Below are 23828 nucleotides of genomic sequence, written 5' to 3'. Positions count from 1 at the left end.
ACAGCAGGTGGCAGCCAATATGTAGCTCTCTGGCTGCTTTGCAGGAACTATGTCTCCCATGGTACTTTGCTAGCCTCTGGCTTGCAAAGCATCATGGGAAAGAAGTTTGGCAATCACTGTTTTATGGCCATCTTGTTCTATCTGTAAAAAAACAAAAAACTGCTTGTATATACAAGTTGGAGGTGGATTCAGAATAAAAACTTGGCACCTCAGCCAAATTATCTTATATTAAAATGAGCATTCTAAAAGTACAAAATTAATTTAGAAGACTTTTGCATCTTTTTCCCCCCCAAAAAACATTTTTTTTGGTTGTATTAGTCTAAGGAGACAATCCAAAAACTAGAATAATGAAAATTTAAAAAAAAAAATATATATTTTCCTTGAGCCATAACATATTTTGCACCCACGTACCGTAATGCTGCAAAATGACTTGTTTAAAAAAAAAAAAAAAAATATAGAGATCCTATGTTCCATAAAAATACTATTATTACGAATCAAACACACAACATTGCAGTATGAAGAAAAACATTTCTTCTTTTCTTTAGTTTATATTACATACTTTTTACACTATAAAATATCAAAGCTTCACACTAATGCAGTAAAAATGCCAAAAACTTATCAGAAAAGCCAGTACAAAACTAGTCACCCATTGACCTCCGAGTCATGTGGTCAAGGCCTAGGGCACTGCAGGGGTTACATTATTGGGTTGCAATACTTTGCATACATGCCGATTGTTGTAAAGAAAAAGATGGTCCCAGCCCCATGAATGTTTTGCAAACTGGTCCGTGACATGACGTGGTTTGTGTTTAAGATTGGAATCACCCCAAATGGTTGGTGAAAGATTTGTGGGGGAATAGTGGGACTAGCCAAACACCACCCCTATATGTTAAAACAGCAAGTTTTTTTGGGGGGGGGTATCCAGTTTGCTAGTCTCATTACAATTCGGAATGTCATAATACTGTATTAAAAAAGTTTATAAAATAAATACAATGAACATGAAAACTACAACTGACAGGATGCTAGAGGGAGACATTGCTGGCCAATGGGATCCAAACTCCCATAAGTTAAAAAATTTAAACAAGACTGTGCTATTAAAATTTAGGCAACTACTGGTTAAGGGGACGACCTCCTGCAGTGTTCTAGTCCACAAGAGTGTGATGTCACCTATGAGAAGCCCGGGGCAATCAGCACAAACGTGAACCCTCAGAGACAAGGTGTACACAGCAAGAGTACCACTGCCGCCCAGCTAAGATCTTTTCCTGGCAGCTCTGTTGGCACAGCTGAAACCTACATTGCTGGTCCATGCCCACAAAGCTACTGGAAACTTTAAGGTGCGATTGCGGGGATTACCCCACTTCTACTTGGTCAAACCAAATTTAAGAAAAAAAAATAAAAATAATTGTTTGCCCGCTTTGTGGTTTCCTCCGAAGGAACTCAAGTGCTACCCAATTTGGCTTCAGTGGTACCATCACTGCTTAAAAGGTGGAAGCTTCAGAGAATCAGACACATCTACCCAAAATAGAAACCTCAGGAGACCTATCACAATATACAGCGATCCCTTTTACAAATTATTACTGTTAAACAGACTTTGTGAACCCTTGCATGTAAGGATGAGCAACTCACTTAAGATGCCAATTGCTACTGACATATAAAGGGTTAACTAATGGCAAGTCTGTTGAAGACATCAGCCTCTCCAGAAGCAAAAGAGCAGCCTTTGCGAAATGTAGGTTTGTGGCCAGACTATACCATTTATGTTGCCAAAGTAATGCCTCTGTAAGCAACCACGGGTGGGTACCACAGCACTGGCACCCATAAACATATTGAAAAGGTCTCCCGGTAGCATCCAGCTTTTTAAAATTGCACTGTGAACCCTTTTTGGCCTTAAAATTAACCACCGTCCCCTCACCTTCCACGTTTCCCCTCTGAAATTCAAAAAAGATTCCACCTTAATATAAAATAATACTAACATAAAAAAGGCATGGGGAGAAAGGAAATGTGATTGGATAAATTTGGAAGGAATGTACAAGCCTCGGCCGTGGTTGGCAGCACCGAGAGAGGGGATCTGACGTCTAAATGGGGTCTTCAGTTCTCAGACAGGGACAGAGCAAGGGCTGCTTGAAGTGCCGCTTCCTCATCAATGCTGTAATCCTGCAAGAGACACATGGCACAGACTGTCATTCCAGTAAACATAATTCACACTTTACTGCCTATTCACTAAGCTGGGAATAAACCACCAAATTAAAAGTTAAGACCAAAAGTAGAATTTTCTTTTCCTAATTTGCCTATTTTGGCCTAAAATGTCATATTGTTCACAAATGGTAGCAACAAAGAGAATCATGGCAGGAGTACACAGATTGACACAAAGGCCATAAACATGTGGTTTTCATTCAAAATGGCTGCAGCCCTTACCACATTTAGATTTGTAATGTGACAAAACCTTACAACCGTTCCATGTACTAAAAGGTGAATACTCCATAAAAACCAGCAAATGGAAATGTGTCAAGTCTTTCTTTAAAAGTATTCCAGCTAGCTAAAAGAAACGTGAAAACAAAAACCAGTTGATATAATACCAGAGAGAAAGACTGCTGTAGTGCAGACAATACAGAAGTACATACCACAAATGTGTCGTAAGAGAATTTATGCCGATGTAGCAGGTGCTGCAGGAAATTGGCACTCTTGTAACTGGGATCTCCCCATGGCATGGCTGAACATATGGGGCACACCTAGGAAACAAAGCAGGCCTCCTAAACTGAATTGTTCTAATCTGGTGGGGTTTTGTGACAATCTTTATTTAAATTGTGTCAGTGTTTACAGAAGAGAGAATATCAATTTCACTACATAATCATAGTTAGGCTTTTAATTGGGGTCTCTGTTCACATGAGCCAGTTTTAGATCCCATGTGTCCCCAAATCCCATATTGGTCCCGGACTCGGATGTGAGGAAGTTAAACAGATGAGTAGTGAGTGAAAAGAAAAATCGGTTTATAGATAAAGAGAGAAATTAAAAAGTAAAAGAAGACCCCAAATCCCACCCCATCCCCATTTCAATGTATATCGCTGGAGTATGTAATCAATCCAGGAAAACCAGTGTTAAGAGTGTTTTATGCTATACTCCGACAGGGATACCAATAAGGTCTCAGCTTCCTGTATCCCTTCAACTCTGTTAAACCACTGTTCATTTGTAAGGGATTCAGGACATTTCCAGAGAGCAGGCAATAGTAATATTGCAGTATTTAGTAAATGTCGTAGAGTTGATTTTTTTTTTTTTTTGTATTTCGACATTGGCAAGAGAGTCACGTGAAGGAGCACATTTTCAAATTCAAGCAAAGGCAGTGTCCCAAATATAGCGGAGAGAGTGTATTCCTAACCATGTGCCAATATATAATGTGCAGTCCCACCAGATATACTGCACTGTACCTCGACACCTCCAGCACATTTTCAAATTCAAGCAAAGGCAGTGTCTGCATGTCAAATACACAGAAGTGTACCAAGTGGGGGCAGGGCATGGCGTGCACAGAAAAAAATAAAATTGTGTATGTATATGAATATAAGTATGTGCATGTAACTAAAGATGGGTTTGGAGGGTGTAGGGGGGAGACAAAAAAAATAAAAAATAAAATACAGTTCTACAGGCAAAATATTTCTATCCTGAGTGCCATAAAAACTAGCTACACCTCTGCATCTTCGTCATAGGAGAACAGAATTCGGCCTGTGTGCAAAATACACATTTTAGGAACTTACCCCCCTTTTAACTATTTTAATGTGAGATATAATACCTCGTTATAAACAAAACGTTACCTGAATAACTAGTAGAGGAACATAAGGCTGAAAGCCAACTGGAGAAGGATCTAGGCTTGGTTTAAACACCCAAGCCTGTTAAACCCCTTAAGGGCACATGATGAAAATATTCCGTCATGATTCCCTTTTATTCCAGAAGTTGTGTCCTTAAGGGGTTAATACCTTCAATAAGCAGGATGTGCCCTACTGTATAGCAGCTCTTACCACTTTGTTAGGATCACTCCTGTGGTTTTCCATGCAATGTTTAACTAGCTCCTGCTGGTCCAGATTTCGAGCTCCACAGTATGGACATACAAATGTAGAACGGTTTGGGATATTGCTGAGAAAGACAACAGTAGTTTATTGAAGATTCTGTATAATAAATAAAATGGAAAGGTGCACACAATACTGGCATATTCAGAAGTTATTATGCAATATATGAAAGAACTTACAATTCAGTTCTCTGGATTATTTTATAACTATTAAAGGATCTCTCTTATCAGAAAAAACACTACTGCTCAATTTATTGACCGAGACTTAAAGGACAACTGCCACCTCGAAATATTTGATATAATAATCCTATCATCAAGTATTGAAAGGAAATAAATTTATTTTTAAAGTATACTTAAAAAAACAAAACAAAAACACATACCTTTAGAATATGATCCTTCAGCTATATGCATGCACCTTGAGTCGGACCGTGTCTAAAAACAGACAGTCTCTTATGGTCTTCCCTGCTCCTACACAAAGAGTGTGTAACATATTCTGTCTCACCTTGCAGTCTCTGCACCCAGTGGCCGTGCGTCTGCATGACTGACACTTGCGGCATGTTAATGGATGCCGGCTGCTGCGGATCCACGGCAAAATATACCCCCACATCCGCTCACGTAATTGACAACGTCGGCGTGCACGTGACGTTGCGCACATTGTGGGGTCAAAGAGCGATTCCAGCCAATCAGAATAGTAAAGCAGGTATTTAAACCTAAAAATACCTTCCCGCATTGCCCTGTCGTGGTTTCCCTAGTGGTTGTCTGAGAGCGCGTTCCTTATTCTGGTTATTCCACTGTGGCATTGATTCTGACTTCCCTGTTTTCTGGTATCCCTGACCTCTGGCTTTCCTTTATCGTTGTGTCCCTTTCTGTGTCCCCCGACCTCGGCTATTCCTGACTATTCTTTGGTACGTTAGTCCGGCCATTCTAAGGCCTGGTATACGTTACCTATTAGTCTCCTGTATTACACACTTCTACGTGCTGAATCATACTGTAATCCTGACAGAGTGAAGCTGGGTAGACCATAGAGACTAATTGTCTGTTTTCAAACACTGTCCGACCAAAGGTGCATTTTTGTGGCTAAAGAAGCCTGTTGTATACTAAAAGGCATGGATGAAGTTCTTTTTACTCTTTCAGATACCGTATTTAAAGAAGAATCTGGCCATATACTAAAGGCAGGGATAAGGGTCCGTTATTTTTTTTCTTTTTTTTTCTTTCATAAACTTAACTTAACTTAAAAAAAATATAAAAATAAATTCCTTTCAATACTTGATGTAATTAGATTAAAATATTTGCGGTGACAGTTGCCTCAGCAAATAAGTGCTACATTGACTGTAAACTTACGTAGTACAAATTATTGTGATATGAGAAAACAGCTTACACTTTTTAATAGATGTCTGAATAATTTAAATTTAGAAAGAGGTTATTAGCTTCGAGAAAAAAAAAATATATAAACAACAATATTATATTTACACAAGGCAATCCAGCAATAATAATCAATACCTAGGAATGGGCTGTGATGTTGGGACAACAGGAACAAATTTTGGACAGTTAGCCATCTGTTCTTGAACCTTGGTGCATGATGAAATATGAGATCTCATCTTTGCAAGCGTCACCTAAAATGACAGCAAAGATGGCGCAAACATTAATAACGCATTCCTGGCTTTTGTGACCAAAACAACTAGTAATCAGTTTCACAGAGTGTAACCACATAATAATGGGTAAGTCTGTTTGGATTGCTTTAAAAGGCGTGATGGCTTATACATGTAAAATAGACTTCTACTATAGAGCTAACTCTAGCAATCCGCAGGAACATTCCACTGGTTTTCATTTTTTCCCACTGTGGAGCAATCAGCAGGAACACCATTGGTTCACATGGTGAAAACTGGAGGAATCAAATGTAAGGTCCCTTTGTTCAGCACTTTGGAAACCTCTACCTTCAAACCACAACCAAAAGGCAAACAAAATTCCTTACTTGGATCCAAGATCTACATATATTTTACTTAAGTGTCTCAGTCACCTCAAACTTACCTTTCTCCTATTGTTCCCACTTTCAGAACCTGTTCTTCTTTTCTGATCTCTTTCTCTTCAAAACATAAGACAAATGTAGGAACTACCTGGTCTTATGTATTTTTCCTACACTTGACAATTGTGACAAAAGGTTGGAGCTTAAGGCAGGCTCCACTTCCTTTATAAATTCTGTCAAGCTAACAAAGGACGTGGAGCTTGCATTAAGCACCACCCTTTTGTCACAATGGTCAGGCGTAGGAAAAATACAAAAGATAAAGTAGTCCCTACTGAGTATTATCTTTTAAAAAGAGAAATAGATCAGAAATTAGGAAAAGAAGAACAGATTCTGGAAGAGGAAACAATAGGAGACAGAGCCATTTTGAATGCAGTTAGATTACCAGATCAATCTATGTCAATTTACGCACGTAGCGATATGAACCCAAACAGGAGGAACCAATATGGTTTGCAGGATCAATAGCCCTTCCTAGGGTCGAATTAACAAGTTTTAACTATAGACTAGAAGCACTCTTCTTTACTTGGGTCATAAAGCTAGATCCACTACCCAATATACACTCGCCTCTAAATATCCTGCAGCTGCTGCACTTGCACAGGCAAGCAAACAGCAGTGAGATCTGCCCAGGAAAAGGTTCCATTAATCGGTGGGTTCTCAGTCTTATGCCATATGTGATCTGGTAAATTAAACTGGTCCCCCACTGGATACAACACTGAGTAATTGCAGTACAAAGATATGCCCTCCACCAAATAAGGCTGCATGGTTATAGGACCTGCCTTACTTGTGTGGGCATGTCAGCATTCTATACAACAATGACAGCAACAAGATTACAGGACACACTTTACTTCTATGGATCAAGTGTCCTCTTATTAATATAATACAATGACAAGACTCACCTTCTTACTGCAGCCTCTGCAGGGAGCCTTATATGAAGAAAGTTGTTTGTCTACATTGGAGGCTTTGTCCACTTTCTTTGGGTCGAATGGCATGCGGCAGAGCGGACATAGAGGGGATGGAACCTGGAGACAAGGCTGCAAGCACTCCCCACAAAACCTGCAAGAAAGTCAGTCAGTATATCACTTTTGTGCTTTAAATGGGGGAGTGGCGGGGGTATTGAGGTACAAATAGCATTAGTCGTGAACTGACAGCAAGCAATATACAATATCAGTCCAGCTATAAAAATAAAATAAAAAAATAAATAAAAAGAAAATTGCACCTTTTCCTTCATTGGAGTATTTTCACTTCAGAAAACAAAAAGGCAGAGTAGCTGTACATCTTTACCATGTACCAGTCCCATAAAAAAAAATAAAAAAAATAAAAACACACAACACATAAAACAAGCAGGAAAAGACAGTATTGTAAGACTAATGGTAACACAAAACTAGCACTAAACTATGTCAATTTTTATTTTATTGAGACTTGAGGTTTAGAGGGTACAGAATAAAGAGAAGAAGGAGTTAGGGGGATTGACATTACTTATGATATACACAGCTTAAGAGAGCAAACTCCTAGTAATAACCGTCTCAATTTTTGCTAAAGTAAAAACACGCTGGTCAGTTTTGCCAAGCTCAGTAACAAATGTATAGCTAGAAACAACATAGGCCCAAAGGCGTGATAGAGTAGACATTGCACTTTTTTATAAAAGTAAAAGCAATCAAAAAAAACATGCTTCGTTAGTCTAATAGGAGGGTATGACCATTTATATAGCAGACTAATCATTTTCAGTATGGTTGCATGAAAAGGTGTTAGATTAGATATCTGTAGTTAAACAGGCTTGTCATATTGTCATACAGCAGTAACTGTTGGTCCTATACACGACTAAACTACAGTAGAAAGTGAGACTACAGGAGCCATCCCCAGGACACATGAAAGATAATAAACAAAATCCCCTTGTTGTCTGGGATCAACCGATGCCTAGTCTGCAAAGCCACTGGAACTGGGAGTGTAAGTCCTTTGAGGCCAGGATCAGGACAAAGTCCAGTAATGCAGGTGGTATGTTTTCAAGTTGGGTTCTTCTTGGCCACATCGACTCAGGACAGGTAGAGTGCGTGAATGGCAAATATAGGGCAGGTGAGCGATCCCTGGCATGGTAGCCCCGATACCCCGTGCCTCTGGCAAGTAGTGGAGAGAAATGTTGCTGCCAGTCCGAGCGGGCCGTTTAGTACTTCATCCCTTCTCACCACCTCTTCCCTGGGTCAAGCAGTGAGCCAGTGCCTCTCTTGTAAGTGTCCGTTGTCGTGCCGCTATGGGGAGAAAGTCTCGGGATATTGGGCAGCAGTGCTTCATCCGGGTACGTGGACTGCGGGCAGGTACACCTCTTGGTTCTCTGCCAGGGAGCCAGTGCCTCTCTTGTAAGTGTCCGTTGTCATGCCGCTATGGGGAGAAAGTCTCGGGATATTGGGCGGCAGTGCTTCACCCGGGAATGTGGACTGCGGACACGAACCCTCTTGGTTCTCCACCTGGGAGGTGGTGCCGAGCCGGAGCTCTGACTGGTGATTGTGCCCTAGGAGCGGGTGATGTAGGCCACCAGAGCCTCCAAGCCCATCCAAAACCGCTTGCATATATTAAATCGATTGCCTTCAGGAAATCAGCTTCCCAGTTTCAGGCAGTTGCCGGCTCACCATGCTCTGTAGCTGCATTGCCGGCGGCCATTTTGGACTGCGTGGGAGCTTTTTTCACAAGCTTCGCCAAGATGCGCTGTGGAGGTGGGTATTTGCTTGTCGGGGACCAGGATTACCCCCACAAGCCCAGAGGAGGAGGGGGGAAAGAGTACAGTGCTCTGGCAGTCAGCAAGTAGGTCTGGGCAGCACCAGACGGAGAGATCGTCCGCGTCTCCCATCGAAGCCACACCAGGCAGAAATAAGCCTCAGCGAAAAAAGCCTTGGAGCCAGCACCAGAATTGCACAGGAGGTGCCAGGCATGTGTGCCTATGTCTGGGATTCAAGTTGCAGAGTAATTGCATCCCCTAAATAGCTTATTGTATAGGTTTTTCTCCGGAGCTCAAGCAAGCTGCAACTGTCCCGCTTGGCGTCCAAGCCCAGCCCCCCAGCACTAAAATATTTAACACAAGGTCACTACCTTGTGTGGGACTTAATAAGCTTTGAGGATCTCTTTTCTGTACGCCACCCTACAGTGCCAACGCAAATCTCCTACCCCTACTATCTGGCCACTGGGAGATGGCTCTGAACACCATGTTTTTATCTCCCCAATGGGACAAGATTTGTAATTTAGTACACCAATGTGGCCAGCATAATGCAGGAAACAGCCTATAAGCTATCTCTTTGGTATAAAACTCCACATGCCCTACATAGGTTTGATCCCTCTCAGGATGGTGGATGTTGGAGATGCAATGATGCCCCAGGCACATTTTTCCATATATGGAGCACTCCACATTTGTTGGACAGAGTAGGCTGTTTAGTGAAGTAAGATGGATGTTAAAGAGACACATGACCCACCGCCTCCCTCCCCCTGTTACTACTTCTCTCCTCCCCCCCCCGTCTTTCTTCACTTTCCCTGTTTTTTTTTTTTTTCTTATTATTTCTACACTTCCTTTTGTAATTGCTTTGTGACAGAAATGTCACTACTATACTACACTTTAATTCTTAAGTTTTGACACTGTTCTTAATTGCTTTTATCCAATGAAATTTGAGATCTAGATAGACAGATATAGAGAGATAGGTCTGAAACAGATCTGGTATTTTATCTGAGGAAGAGAGGGAACTCTCAAATGCTTGTCTTTGAAATATTATGTTAGTCCAATAAAAAAGGTATCATTGCATACTGCAATACGCTGGTATTTTGGCATCTTCTCTTCTTGACTAATCCAAATATATATATATATATATTAATAGATTAATTAAATACCCCTTAGCTTATTTAGCACTTGCAGTATTTAACCCCTTAAGGACAGATGACGTCATGATTCCCTTTTATTCTAGAAGTTGTGTCCTTAAAGGGTTAATGTGTCTCCCCCGTACAGTTAAGTAGTAGTAGGATTAACGCAACATGGCCACATGGTGGAACTGAATACCCATATTTGTTTGCTGAGATAGGCGATTTTAAACTGTATCTGTCTATCGATTTTGTAACTTTATCTGTATTATGTATGAATTTTGGCCACTACAGCAGCACCATTCCTGCAAAATGCATGTTTCAGTTGAGCCCCCAATTCCTTTTCTGTTACAATCTCTTCCATTACAATCTCGTTTCTGATGTAGATTACAATACCTGTTGTGCTACGGAATTTGCTTTTGCTATATAAATAATAAATCATGTGATTTCTGGGTTCTATTTATGGAGTTCTGGCTATTCCAACACGATCAATGTTTAAATTCCAACACCTCACTAAATTGCAAATGATCAATCCCTAATCCATCCTGCTTCAGTTGTATTATCATTATAAATAGTTTGCCCTAAATCTTGCAGTTTCATCGATAAACCTGTATGTCTCCAATTGTGCCGAATAAAGCTAAACATAAATAAATAAATCGAGATTAAGTTATGCAGGTTATGGGGATTTGTTGCAACACTGGACAACTATAAAACAGAGAGAAGGCGGCGATTTGGTGATTTAACAATTAACTGTAGAATCATTTGGTAAAAGCAGTAGAGATTTCAGTATACCACAGTGTTCTGTGTTTTCAGATTAGATCAAATATGTACTGCTGATGTGTTGTGTCATTTAGTGGCAGGGATACATATTAATAGTTTGGAGTCTGTATTTTGTTGTTGAATATATTCATATGAGCTTGAAGTTTGTTCTGGACATCCAATCTGGATGTTGGGAATTCTGGAGAGTATTACATTTCACACATGCTCAGTATGGGCACTTTGTAAACAATGATTTTAGAGGTAATGATTTTGTGGGAAATGTTCTTGCTAATTGTGCACATTAATAATATAGTTTGAGGTATATCTTGTGCTCTCCATACATTAACTGAAACTGCTTATCTAAAATATAGTCCATGAAGCATTTGGAGAGAACATATTTTGAGTAAATCTCAGTAATATTCTAAGCATATCTCACCTACTATAGAATATTGGAAACTCATTGTACTGGTAGATCACTATATTTTAACCCCTTAACGACGAGTGACGGACGAGGTCCGTCACTCAGAGGAATGCGTTAATGACGAGTGACGGACCTCGTCCGTCACGCGTTAAAATTAACGCCGCGATCGCGCAGTGCCGGCGATCGCGGGGTTAATGCTGTTGCTGGGTCCCTCCGAGTCAGGGGCAGACCAGCAGCAGCAAATCCGGATATCCCAGCCCATGTGATCGCTGTGACAGCCAGTCACAGCGGTCACAATGCTGCTGGGATATCTGATCCGCCTCCCTCCACCTCGTGTGGGTTTGTGAAGTGGAGAGAGACGGATCGGTGCTACATTGTGTCCCTAAATTATTGCAAAGTTATACTTAAGTATAAAATTCACTTTTCTGGAGTTAAAAAAAAATTAACCCTTTCCCTGCTGCTTGATCACTGCTAGCAGTGATCAATATACAGGTCACAGTACTCTACTGTGATCTATTTTTTTTTTTACTTTCAAGGGTTAATTTTTAGTTTTTTTGTAACCCTAAGGGGTTAAATTTTATTATTTGATTTTATTAATTTGTGATTTAGTTATTTTGGTGGGTGGAATTTAGTGGGAATTAGGGAATTAGGGAATAAAAAAAAAAAAAAAAAAAAAATTTTTTTGTTAGAGTTTTGTTAGTTGTGTTCAGGCCCGGACTGGCCATCGGGCACACCGGGCAAATGCCCGGTGGGCCGCGATGGCCGTGGGGCCGAGGCCGGCAGGGGAGATCACAGGATCTCCCCTGCCAGCCCCAGCAGGGCCAGCGCGCTACCCGAGCGCCGGCCCTGCTCTGAGCCTCCATGGGCCGGTGGGGAGATCAAAGATCTCCCTCACCGGCCCAGAGACACTGACAGGCGGCCGCCGGCTGTGGGGTGTGAGGGAGGCAGCAGAGAGGACCGGCGGAGCTCAATCCAGCAGCTCCGCCGGGTCCTCTCGCGAGGTCTGAGCGTTGCCGCGGTTACCGCGGCAACGCTCAGATCTCGCGAGAGTGAACTCTAGCCGGCAGGTTAGAGTTCACTCTCACCACTGGACCACCAGGGAAGGAAGCTGCAGAAAGGATCCCCCCCCAGGCAGAACGGCTCCCCCCTCCCATGCTAAAGGTAAGAAGGGAGGGGGGGATATAACTTTTTTTTTTCTTTTAATTATTGATAATATATTTAAATAAAAAAAAATAATTAATTATTAATATATTTAAATTTAAAAAAATCACACCAACAGCCCCCTCACACACACAGCCCCCCCCCCCAGACACACACAGCACCCAAACACATACAGCACCCCCAGACACACACAGCACCCAAACACACACAGCACCCAAACACATACAGCACCCCCAGACACATACAGCACCCCCAGACACATACAGCACCCCCAGACACACACAGCACCCCCAGACACACACAGCACCCCCAGACACACACAGCACCCCCAGACACACACAGCACCCCCAGACACACACAGCACCCCCAGACACACACAGCACCCCCAGACACACACAGCACCCCCAGACACACACAGCACCCCCAGACACACACAGCACCCCCAGACACACAGCGCACCCCCAGACACACAGCGCACCCTGGAAGCTGCAGAAAGGATCCCCCCCCCCAGGCAGAACGGCTCCCCCCTCCCATGCTAAAGGTAAGAAGGGAGGGGGGGGATATAACTTTTTTTTTTTTTTTAATTATTAATAATATATTTAAATAAAAAAAAAATTAATATATTTAAAATAAAATATTTAAATTAAAAAAAATCACACCAACAGCCCCCTCACACACACAGCCCCCCCCAGACACACACAGCCCCCCCCAGACACACACAGCACCCAAACACATACAGCACCCCCAGACACACACAGCCCCCCCCAGACACACACAGCCCCCCCAGACACACACAGCCCCCCCCAGACACACACAGCACCCCCAGACACACACACAGCACCCCCAGACACACACACAGCACCCCCAGACACACACACAGCACCCCCAGACACACACACAGCACCCCCAGACACACACACAGCACCCCCAGACACACACACAGCACCCCCAGACACACACAGCACCCCCAGACACACACAGCCCCCCCAGACACACACAGCCCCCCCCAGACACACACACAGCCCCCCCCAGACACACACACAGCCCCCCCCAGACACACACACAGCCCCCCCCAGACACACACACAGCCCCCCCCAGACACACACACAGCCCCCCCCAGACACACACACAGCCCCCCCCAGACACACACACAGCCCCCCCCAGACACACACACAGCCCCCCCAGACACACACACAGCCCCCCCCAGACACACACACAGCCCCCCCCAGACACACACACAGCCCCCCCCAGACACACACACAGCCCCCCCCAGACACACACACAGCCCCCCCCAGACACACACACAGCCCCCCCCAGACACACACACAGCCCCCCCAGACACACACAGCCCCCCCAGACACACACAGCCCACGCAGACACACACAGCCCACGCAGACACACACAGCCCACGCAGACACACACAGCGCACGCAGACACACACAGCGCACGCAGACACACTCAGCGCACGCAGACACACTCAGCACCCTCAGACACACTCAGCACCCTCAGACACTCAGCACCCTCAGACACACTCAGCACCCTCAGACACACTCAGCACCCTCAGACACTCAGCACCCTCAGACACTCAGCACCCTCAGACACTCAGCACCCTCAGACACTCAGCACCCTCAGACACTCAGCACCCTCAGACACACTCAGCACCCTCAGACACTCAGCACCCTCAGACACTCAGCACCCTCAGACACTCAGCACCCTCAGACACTCAGCACCCTCAGACACTCAGCACCCTCAGACACTCAGCACCCTCAGACACTCAGCACCCTCAGACACTCAGCACCCTCAGACACTCAGCACCCTCAGACACTCAGCACCCTCAGACACTCAGCACCCTCAGACACTCAGCACCCTCAGACACTCAGCACCCTCAGACACTCAGCACCCTCAGACACTCAGCACCCTCAGACACTCAGCACCCTCAGACACTCAGCACCCTCAGACACTCAGCACCCTCAGACACTCAGCACCCTCAGACACTCAGCACCCTCAGACACTCAGCACCCTCAGACACTCAGCACCCTCAGACACTCAGCACCCTCAGACACTCAGCACCCTCAGACACTCAGCACCCTCAGACACTCAGCACCCTCAGACACTCAGCACCCTCAGACACTCAGCACCCTCAGACACTCAGCACCCTCAGACACTCAGCACCCTCAGACACTCAGCACCCTCAGACACTCAGCACCCTCAGACACTCAGCACCCTCAGACACTCAGCACCCTCAGACACTCAGCACCCTCAGACACTCAGCACCCTCAGACACTCAGCACCCTCAGACACTCAGCACCCTCAGACACTCAGCACCCTCAGACACTCAGCACCCTCAGACACTCAGCACCCTCAGACACTCAGCACCCTCAGACACTCAGCACACTCAGACACTCAGCACCCTCAGACACTCAGCACCCTCAGACACTCAGCACACTCAGCACCCTCAGACACTCAGCACCCTCAGACACTCAGCACCCTCAGACACTCAGCACCCTCAGACACTCAGCACCCTCAGACACTCAGCACCCTCAGACACTCAGCACCCTCAGACACTCAGCACCCTCAGACACTCAGCACCCTCAGACACTCAGCACCCTCAGACACTCAGCACCCTCAGACACTCAGCACCCTCAGACACTCAGCACCCTCAGACACTCAGCACCCTCAGACACTCAGCACCCTCAGACACTCAGCACCCTCAGACACTCAGCACACATCACCTTCAGACACACACAGGACCCTCACTCACAGACAGGACCCTCACTCACAGACAGCACCCTCAGACAGACAGCACCCTCAGACAGACAGCACCCTCAGACAGACAGCACCCTCAGACAGACAGCACCCTCAGACAGACAGCACCCTCAGACAGACAGCACCCTCAGACAGACAGCACCCTCAGACAGACAGCACCCTCAGACAGACAGCACCCTCAGACAGACAGCACCCTCAGACAGACAGCACCCTCAGACAGACAGCACCCTCAGACAGACAGCACCCTCGCTCACACACATACACATATATAAAATAACCCTCAGTGAGTTAACAGACAAAGAAAATTAGAAACCTAGAATGTGACGGCAGATAAAAACACCCTCACACACAGCACCCCTCTTAAATACACACACACAATACGTCCAAATATATATATATATATATGCACACACACACAAACACACACACTACAGCACCCCTCACACTGCACCAGCACACACATTACGCTCCAGATACACGCTAGATCCCTTACCCTATATGCACTCTTAATCCTCTATATATACACACACACACACACACACACACACACACACAATCTCCTATACACACTCTGGGTCCTTTACACACTAGATCTCCTACACATCCTCTCTACAACCCTTACACACACTACGTCACCTATACACACACACACACACACACACTACAGCCTGTATGCACACACTCGCTACATCCCCTATAACACTATGCCCCCTATACACACACTATCTACAGCCCCTAGCCACACATATTACACCACAAACACAAATGAAATTGACCTATTTACACAATACCACACCACACTCTACACACACGCAATTTCACAAGCAGGCTCCAAACACATGCACCATACACTTTCCTGGCCCAATTGTCCTCTGGTATCCCACTTGTGGAGACACCAGAGACAATTTAAAAGCAAACACAGCGCAAGCCTTTTTCTAATGCCAGAGCTCTTCAGCGCGGCTCTGCGCATTGAACCAACTTGCTCACTTTGAGAGGGGGTGTGCTTGTCATTAGTGATGACAAAACACACCCTCTCTGGCCCCGCCCCCTTCTTAGGGGGCCGCTCTGATTGAAAAATGCCCGGGCCTAATTTTTTTCCCAGTCCGGCCCTGGTTGTGTTAGCTGTATTAACAATGTTTAGAAAGTATAGCGCGGAGGAGGCTTATGCCCTGTTAGCGGCAGACTCAGAGGCGACTGACACTGCCTCAGAGAGTGAAGCAGGGAGTGACGCAGGGGATGCAGGGGACATGGACTATGTGCCAGATACTGCAGGACCATCAGGAGAAATCGACGATTCCCCTAATGCTGACCATGGCGCAGATGACTGGGTACCCCCTAATAATTTTTCCCCAGACATCCCAGTGTTTACAGGCAATCCTGGCATACAGGCGGACCTGTCTGCCTATAGTGCGCTGGATGTTATGCAGCTGTTCTTGGGGGATGAGATTTTTGGGGAGATAGTCACCCAGACTAATCTCTATGCGGAGCAATATCTGGCACGCAATCCAGACTCTCTTATCTCTAGGAAAGAGAGATGGTACCCAACCAGTGTGCCAGAATTTAAACAATTCTGGGCACTGACCATGTTAATGGGGCTAATTAAAAAGCCCACAATTAGGATGTATTGGGCTAAACATCCTATTTGCAATACTCCTATTTTTGCCGAGACAATGACAAGGGAAAGATATGAAGACATACTAAGATTTATGCACTTTAGTGAGAACAAGTGCCCCCCAAAAGGTGATCCGCAGTATGATCTTCTTTACAAACTACGCCCTTTAATTGCCCACTTTAACAGTAAATTTGCAGCTATATATACCCCCAATAAAAACATTTCCATTGACGAGTCCCTAATGAAGTTTAAGGGAAGACTGGGGTTTAGACAATATATCCCATCCAAAAGATCTAAACTATGTGAAAGTGGCAGTGGCTACGTATACACCTTCCGTGTATACGAAGGAAGGGATAGCCACCTTGATCCCCCAGGTTTCCCAGATACAGTAGGGACAAGTGGAAAAATTGTCTGGGACTTAATAATGCCACTACTTAATAAAGGTTATCATCTATACATCGATAACTTTTATAATAGCATCCCACTGTTACAAATGTTGTATTGCTTCGAGACCGTGGCCTGTGGCACTATTCGGAAGAGTCGCACAGGTTTCCCAAAGGCTCTAGCGAACAAAAAAATGAAAAGGGGGGAAACAGCAGCTCTCTGCCAGAATGAACTGCTGGCACTCAAGTACAGGGATAAAAAGGATGTTTTCATCTTAACCACCATCCATGGTGAAAACACTCGGAGGGTCGCAGTTCGTGGCAGAGATGAATATAAACGGGTGCCAGTCTGCATACGGCAATATAATCGGCATATGGGGGGCGTTGACCTGTCCGATCAACTGATGCAGCCATATTTGATCATGAGAAAGACCAGGGCATGGTATAAAAAAGTGGGCATATACCTTTTGCAGATGCAATCCACAATGCCTTTGTTATTTTTAAAAAGGCAAATGCTGGGCTGAAAAGCACTTTTCTTTCTTTCCAGTTTGAGATAATTTCTAAGCTGCTAGAATGCCACACAAGGAGACCATCAGTGGAGCCTAGCAGAAGAATGGAGGCAGGTCACTTCTGCTTTAAGATTCCACCAACCCCTAAAAAACAAAACCCCCAGAAAAGGTGCAGGGTGTGTTACAAGAGGGGCGTAAGAGTTGAGACCAGCTATTACTGCCCTGATTGCCCCTCTCAGCCCGGCCTATGTATTGGCCATTGTTTTAAAAATTTTCACACCCAGGCCGAATAAGTAGACCAGTTTTGGGGTGTGATTTTTAGTCATCTGTCTGATTGGTTACCGAATCTTGGCTTTGTCTACCGTTTATCCTGTCTTCTCTGATCCTTGACCTCGGCTTGTCCTATCGTTGTTCCGTTTCTCTTTACTCCTTTGACCTCGGCTTGTACCTTGACAATTCTCTGCTTGTATAGCCCGGCCATTTTAAGGACCGGTATTACAAGTTTCTCTCTCTGTGTTCTCTCTCTTTGTGGTCTGTCTGTGTTTTGGTTTCGGAATCCATGACAGCTTTGCCCGGGACGCAGATGACTGTGTACTACCCCCGGATAAGTTTACCCCAACTATTCTGTATATGGGGGTATCATTGCACTAAGATGACATAGCTGAGCAACAATTAGGTGTTATACTGCCGTAGCACACATAAGGATAGCAAAATATACAGTAACATCTCCAAGTGTGTGTCAAAAAGGCAGAAAAAATGCTAATTGCAACTAGACTTGGTACAAACTAACAAAAAAATGATCCTACACTAAGGTTTAGAATATACCTTTTGAAATACCCTGGGGTGTCTACTTTAAGAAATGGTAGGCCTTTGTGGGGTAGTTTGAATTTAATACCTGCTAAGATGCTTGGAAATTGCACATAGGCCCAGCGTCAAAATTCTAAGTTTGGTAAAAACTCATATGACATGGTCTCCAATGTGCCCCTTCAACATCCACATAACCATGAAAAAGGTACACATGTGGGTATCGTTGCACTAAGATGACATAGCTGAGCAACATATTGGGTGTTATACTGCCATAGCACACATAAGGATAGCAGAATATACAGTAACATCTCCAAGTGTGTGTCAAAAAGGCAGACAAAAATGCTAATTGCAACGAGACTTGGTACAAACTAACAAAAAAAATTATCCTACACTAAGGTTTAGAATATACCTTTTGAAATACCCTGGGGTGTCTACTTTAACCCCTTAAGGACCAAACTTCTGGAATAAAAGGGGATTATGACGTGTCAGACATGTCATGTGTCCTTAAGGGGTTAAGAAATGGTAGGCCTTTGTGGGGTAGTTTGAATTTAAAACCTGCTAAGATGCTTGGAAATTGCACATAGGCCCAGCGTCAAAATTCAAAGTTCGGTAAAAACTGATATGGCTTGGTCTCCTATATAGCACTGTAGCTTCACAAAATAGTCCCAAAGACATACAATAGGGGTGTCATTTTACTCAGAAGACTTAGCTGAACATAATTTGGGGGGTATGAACTTAGTGGCACATGTGAAATATACAAAATGCCCAGCACAAATGCAGTCCATATGTAAAAAACGCACAAAATAATTTTATACCACATACTTTGGCATCTATTGGTGAAAAAATGGGGGCATGTTAAGGCACAATATGCACCTTATGAGATACCCTGGAGTGTCTACTTTTACAAATGGTAGGCCTTTGTGGTTTTTTTTTGAACAGTCAAACTGTTATAATACCCCAAATGGAAGCATAGGCTCATTAAATCCGTCTCTCAAAATTCTACTATGAGTACTGAAAAGGACAGGTCTCCTATATGGCACTGTAGCTTCACGAACTAGTGCCAAAGACATACAATGGGGGTGTCATTTTACTCAGAAGACTTAGCTGAACATAATTTGGGGGGTTTGAACTTAGTGGCACATGTGAAATATACAAAATGCCCAGCACAAATGGAATCCATATGTAAAAAACGCACAAAATTATTTTTTACCACATACTTTGGCATCTATTGGTGAAAAAATGGGGGCATGTTAAGGCACAATATGCACCTTATGAGATACCCTGGAGTGTCTACTTTTACAAATGGTAGGCCTTTGTGGGTTTTTTTTGAACAGTCAAACTGTTATAATACCCCAAATGGAAGCATAGGCTCATTAAATCCGTCTCTCAAAATTCTACTGTGAATACTGAATAGGACAGGCCTCCTGTATGGCACTGTAGCTTCACGAAATAGTGCCATAGACATACAATGGGGGTGTCCTTTTACTCAGAAGACTTAGCTGAGCATAATTTGGGGGGTTTGAACTTAGTGGCACATATGAAATATACAAAATGCCCAGCAAAAATGCAATCCGTATGTAAAAAATGCACAAAATTATTTTTTACCACATACTTTGGCATGTAATGGTAAAAAAATGGGGGCATGTTAAGGCACAATATGCACAGTCAAACTGTTATAATACCCCAATAATGGCTCATTAAATCCGTCTCTCAAAATTCTATTGTGAATACTGAAAAGGACAGGTCTCCTATATGGCACTGTAGCTTCACGAAATAGTGCCAAAGACATACAATGGGGGTACCGTTGTACTCAGCAGAAGTAACTGAACACATAATAAAACTTTGTACAGGAATAGCACACACCAACTTTACAAAATACACATGAGAAGTTCTTTGTTATAAGTTTGTGTGCGAAAACCCCCAAAAAACACAATTTTACTCCAATATTTAGCAGAGGTTGGCGGTAAAATGGCTACGTAGAAAGTGTCAAAACAACCTTAGGTAAATAGCCTGTGGTGTCTACTTTATATAAATATATACTTTTGTGTGGCAATTTTGTTTTCTTTTATGGCTATTAAGCTTACAAGACAAACATACCAAATTCTAAAATCGCTCCACATAAAAAGTGTATTTTACTCCTTGTGCTTTGTGACCTGTAACTACCAAAAAAAACTTAAAATCCCAGACACATTATATATTCTGTAATTCAGAACAACTAAATGAATTTATTTTTAATTACTTTCCTTAACCTGCACTAATTATGTACACATTATTATTGCAAAAAACTGTAAAAAAACACACAAAAATTCATTTTTTTGCATATTTCTGTATTTTTTTAATAATAAATAAGCATTTATATATATATGTGTTACATCAACTTAAAGCCCTTTCTGTCCTTTAAAAAACGGTATATAATATGTGTCGGTGCAATGAATTAGTAAAAAGAAAATTGCAGTTGAACGCAAATAGCAAAAAATGCCGTTGTCATTAAGTGAAAGACAAGCTTCTGAAGCTCTGTCCTTAAGGGGTTAACTACAGTTTCCAACGAATGGGAAATAAACAATAAAGTTAAGATGTACATTGGATGAATAAGAGGTGGAGATTTGTTTCCCCCCCCCAGTAACAAGGCTAAGCAAATCCTATATGACAAGTAGCTATTAAAACATTTTGACGTTTCACTTTTTAGGCTGCAAAATACAGACCTCAATGGATGTACCCATTTTTGTCTCATAACAAATAAACTAGTGATTTCTCAAATTTCATCTGGACACCCACTACAAATTATTTGGGGAACACTAATGGACAAATAGTTTGTGGAGAAATGTTCAGTTGGTGCTAAATACATCATTACTAGAGAACTGGGAAAATAGGAGTTATGCATGTAGAGATGCAGCAAAGGATGAAGGCACTAGCCGCTGACCAGCATCCTAGTGCTGAAGCTTGTTTAATAAGTAAACTTGGTTGAAAAGTACATAGATATAATATGCCAGATAAAGCACTAAATGCTAATTATCATTGCATTGATAGTGATAATTAGACTCTTTTAAGTGGCAGTTGTCTCAGTTACCTTGGAAATGGCTAAAGTCAACTATTTACTGTGGACAGTCGCCAGGCACATGATGAATGTGATCTGCCTGTTCTAAACTCAACATAAAATAGCAAAACCGGCCAGTCTGAGGCTACAACAATTGCATTATATGAACAGACCCAAGTTGGAAAAAGATCTCAAATATTAGGGAGCTGTAGGGTGGATAGCCAATGACAGTGAATGTAGGGTTCTGTCTAGAGTCCTAAATAAACACAGATTATTATTATTATTTTTGGCATTTATATAGCGCCAAAGTTTTCCGCATTGTTTTACAATATTATAAAAAAGGGTTACATTTCATAAGAAAATTAGATATTTACAAAAATGTTACAATAGGTTGATTAGGACCTTGCTTAACCCCTTTAGGACCAAACTTCTGGAATAAAAGGGAATCATGACATGTCACACGTCATGTGTCCTTAAGGGGTTAAACGAGCTTCTAGTCTAGAGCAGGGGTAGGCAACCTTGGGCACTTCAGATGTTGTAGACTACATTTTCCATAATTATTATTAATTATATAGCACCATCAAATTCTGTAGCGCTGTACAATGGGATGCATGTCCAGTCTTAATACTGGAAAAGCATCAAGGGAGGTGTAGTCCACAACAGCTGGAGGTTGCCTACCCCTGGTCAGTATCTGTAGATTGGCCACTCAAGTAGGTATGGACTGCGACTCTCAGCACGCCCAGCACCCGGGGAATCGATGTCCTCCAGCAGCTGAAGTGGTTGTGGTTACCCATGGGAGAGGAAGGGATCAGCAGCTGTGAGGCCCCCCATTTATGAGTATCCCTATACCTGTGGCTCACGTTTAGGCCCCCCCTCGCTCCGGTGGCTCACGTTTCGGCCCCCCTCGCCCCCGGTGGCTCACGTTTCGGCCCCCCTCGCCCCCGGTGGCTCACGTTTCGGCCCCCCTCGCCCCCGGTGGCTCACGTTTCGGCCCCCCCTCCCCCGGTGACTCATGTTTCGCCCCCCCTCGCCCCCGGTGACTAACGCTTCGGCCCCCTCTGCCACGGTGGCTCACGTTTCGGCCCCCTCTCCCCCGGTGACTCACGTGTGTCCGCAGCTGCCAATGGCCACGGGCTTGTAGTAGACCTCCAGGCAGATGGGGCAGCCGTACTGGGCCTCCAGGCTGTCGGCGGAGGCCGGGGCGGCCGGGGGCTGGTGCGGGTGATGCTGCCGGTGCTGAGAGGACGACACCAGGCTGCGAAACATGGCCATGGCCGCGGCAGCACCGTCACCTCAACGGCTGCAGGACATAAACATAGCGCGTCATCGCCGCCGCGACCAGGGGCGTGACGTCACCAGCGCGACGGGCAGTCGCCATGGAGACCTTGCTGGGTTTTTTTTGTTTTTTTTTTACGCTCGCTGCCTGCACTCATTTATGGTGGACGGGTGGATAGGGCCAGCGAGGCTGGCCTGTTTTTTTGTTCTTTCTTACTGTAGCATAAAAAACGTGATTTAAGAGTGAAAATTAAAATGTCTAATGAAGCAGCTGCCGCCATTTTGAGTAAGGGCAGGGCAGAGTTATTGTTAGTAAACCGACGCCGAAACGTGGCTATAGATGAGTGGGGATGGAATGTCTTCAAATCAACTATTTTAGCTTAAAGGCTGGTATTTAGATTTCAATTCACCACAATTCGGTGTTTAGTGAATAAACTCCAAATTATTGGGAACATTACACAATTATTGTGACATAAGTAGGAAAAGAAGGTTTTATCCCATAGCTTGTGACTATAGCTCTATCACATCATTTGTACGCCTACATTTTGCCATTTAGATTTAAAAGGAAAAAAACAAAGTAAAACACCCCATGCACCACAACTACTACAGCCTGTTGCAGTGTTTGTGGTGTCAGGGCACCGTCCCAGGGTAAATAATCATACCGCTAGAGAACGGTTTGACAAATTACATAAGGCCATTCTGCCGCCTCCTCACTACCCAGACGCTCCCTGCGCTTAGCTAAGCCATGTGGTGCAAGGAGACACTCACTGAATGAGAGCGCTCAATTGTTGCTCTCTGCCAATGATCTGGCATTGCACGGCACGACTTGGCTTAGTTGAGCTAACAGAAGCTCCTTGTACAACCTTCTTGTTCCAGAATGGGCGACTATCACCCACTGGACCACAGGTAAGTTGCCAAACTGTTCTCAAATGGTTTGACTGCTTACTGGGTAAAAATGCTTTGGCAACAGTTCTTGTCTCATGGGTTGCCCTAGTTTGCGATCTTGCAAGGCTGCGTGTCATACTGGCAAATATGAACCAGATGGCATACCCACATGTATGTTTTAGTGCTCGTTTCTCTGATGGTCCAACATGGGTTAAGCTCCCAGCTGGTTGAGTGGGGTGCAGACCACACGTGGCCCTGGTGAGTGAGTCACAGTGCAGCCGTTGGTATTCTCAGCCCACAACTGACTCAGTGAGGTC

The 23828-nt window shown here is 44.0% G+C and overlaps 1 protein-coding gene across 1 annotated transcript; it reads right to left on the bottom strand.

Annotated features, from left to right (window-relative positions):
* Positions 1-439: 439 nt before the first annotated feature.
* RNF166 (ring finger protein 166) lies at positions 440-22682 on the bottom strand. The gene is made up of 6 exons (XM_063438305.1): positions 22457-22682; positions 6965-7121; positions 5549-5661; positions 4002-4116; positions 2616-2723; positions 440-2148 (listed from the first exon to the last, which is right to left on the bottom strand). The coding sequence occupies exons 1-6, from the start codon at positions 22621-22623 to the stop codon at positions 2083-2085; spliced, it is 726 nt and encodes a 241-aa protein (XP_063294375.1). The 5' UTR covers positions 22624-22682; the 3' UTR covers positions 440-2082.
* Between the last annotated feature and the right edge of the window lie 1146 nt (positions 22683-23828).

Source organism: Pelobates fuscus, chromosome 12 (assembly GCF_036172605.1).
Source record: "Pelobates fuscus isolate aPelFus1 chromosome 12, aPelFus1.pri, whole genome shotgun sequence".
Lineage (NCBI taxonomy): Eukaryota > Metazoa > Chordata > Amphibia > Anura > Pelobatidae > Pelobates > Pelobates fuscus.
This window is presented reverse-complemented; position numbering and strand designations above follow the sequence as displayed.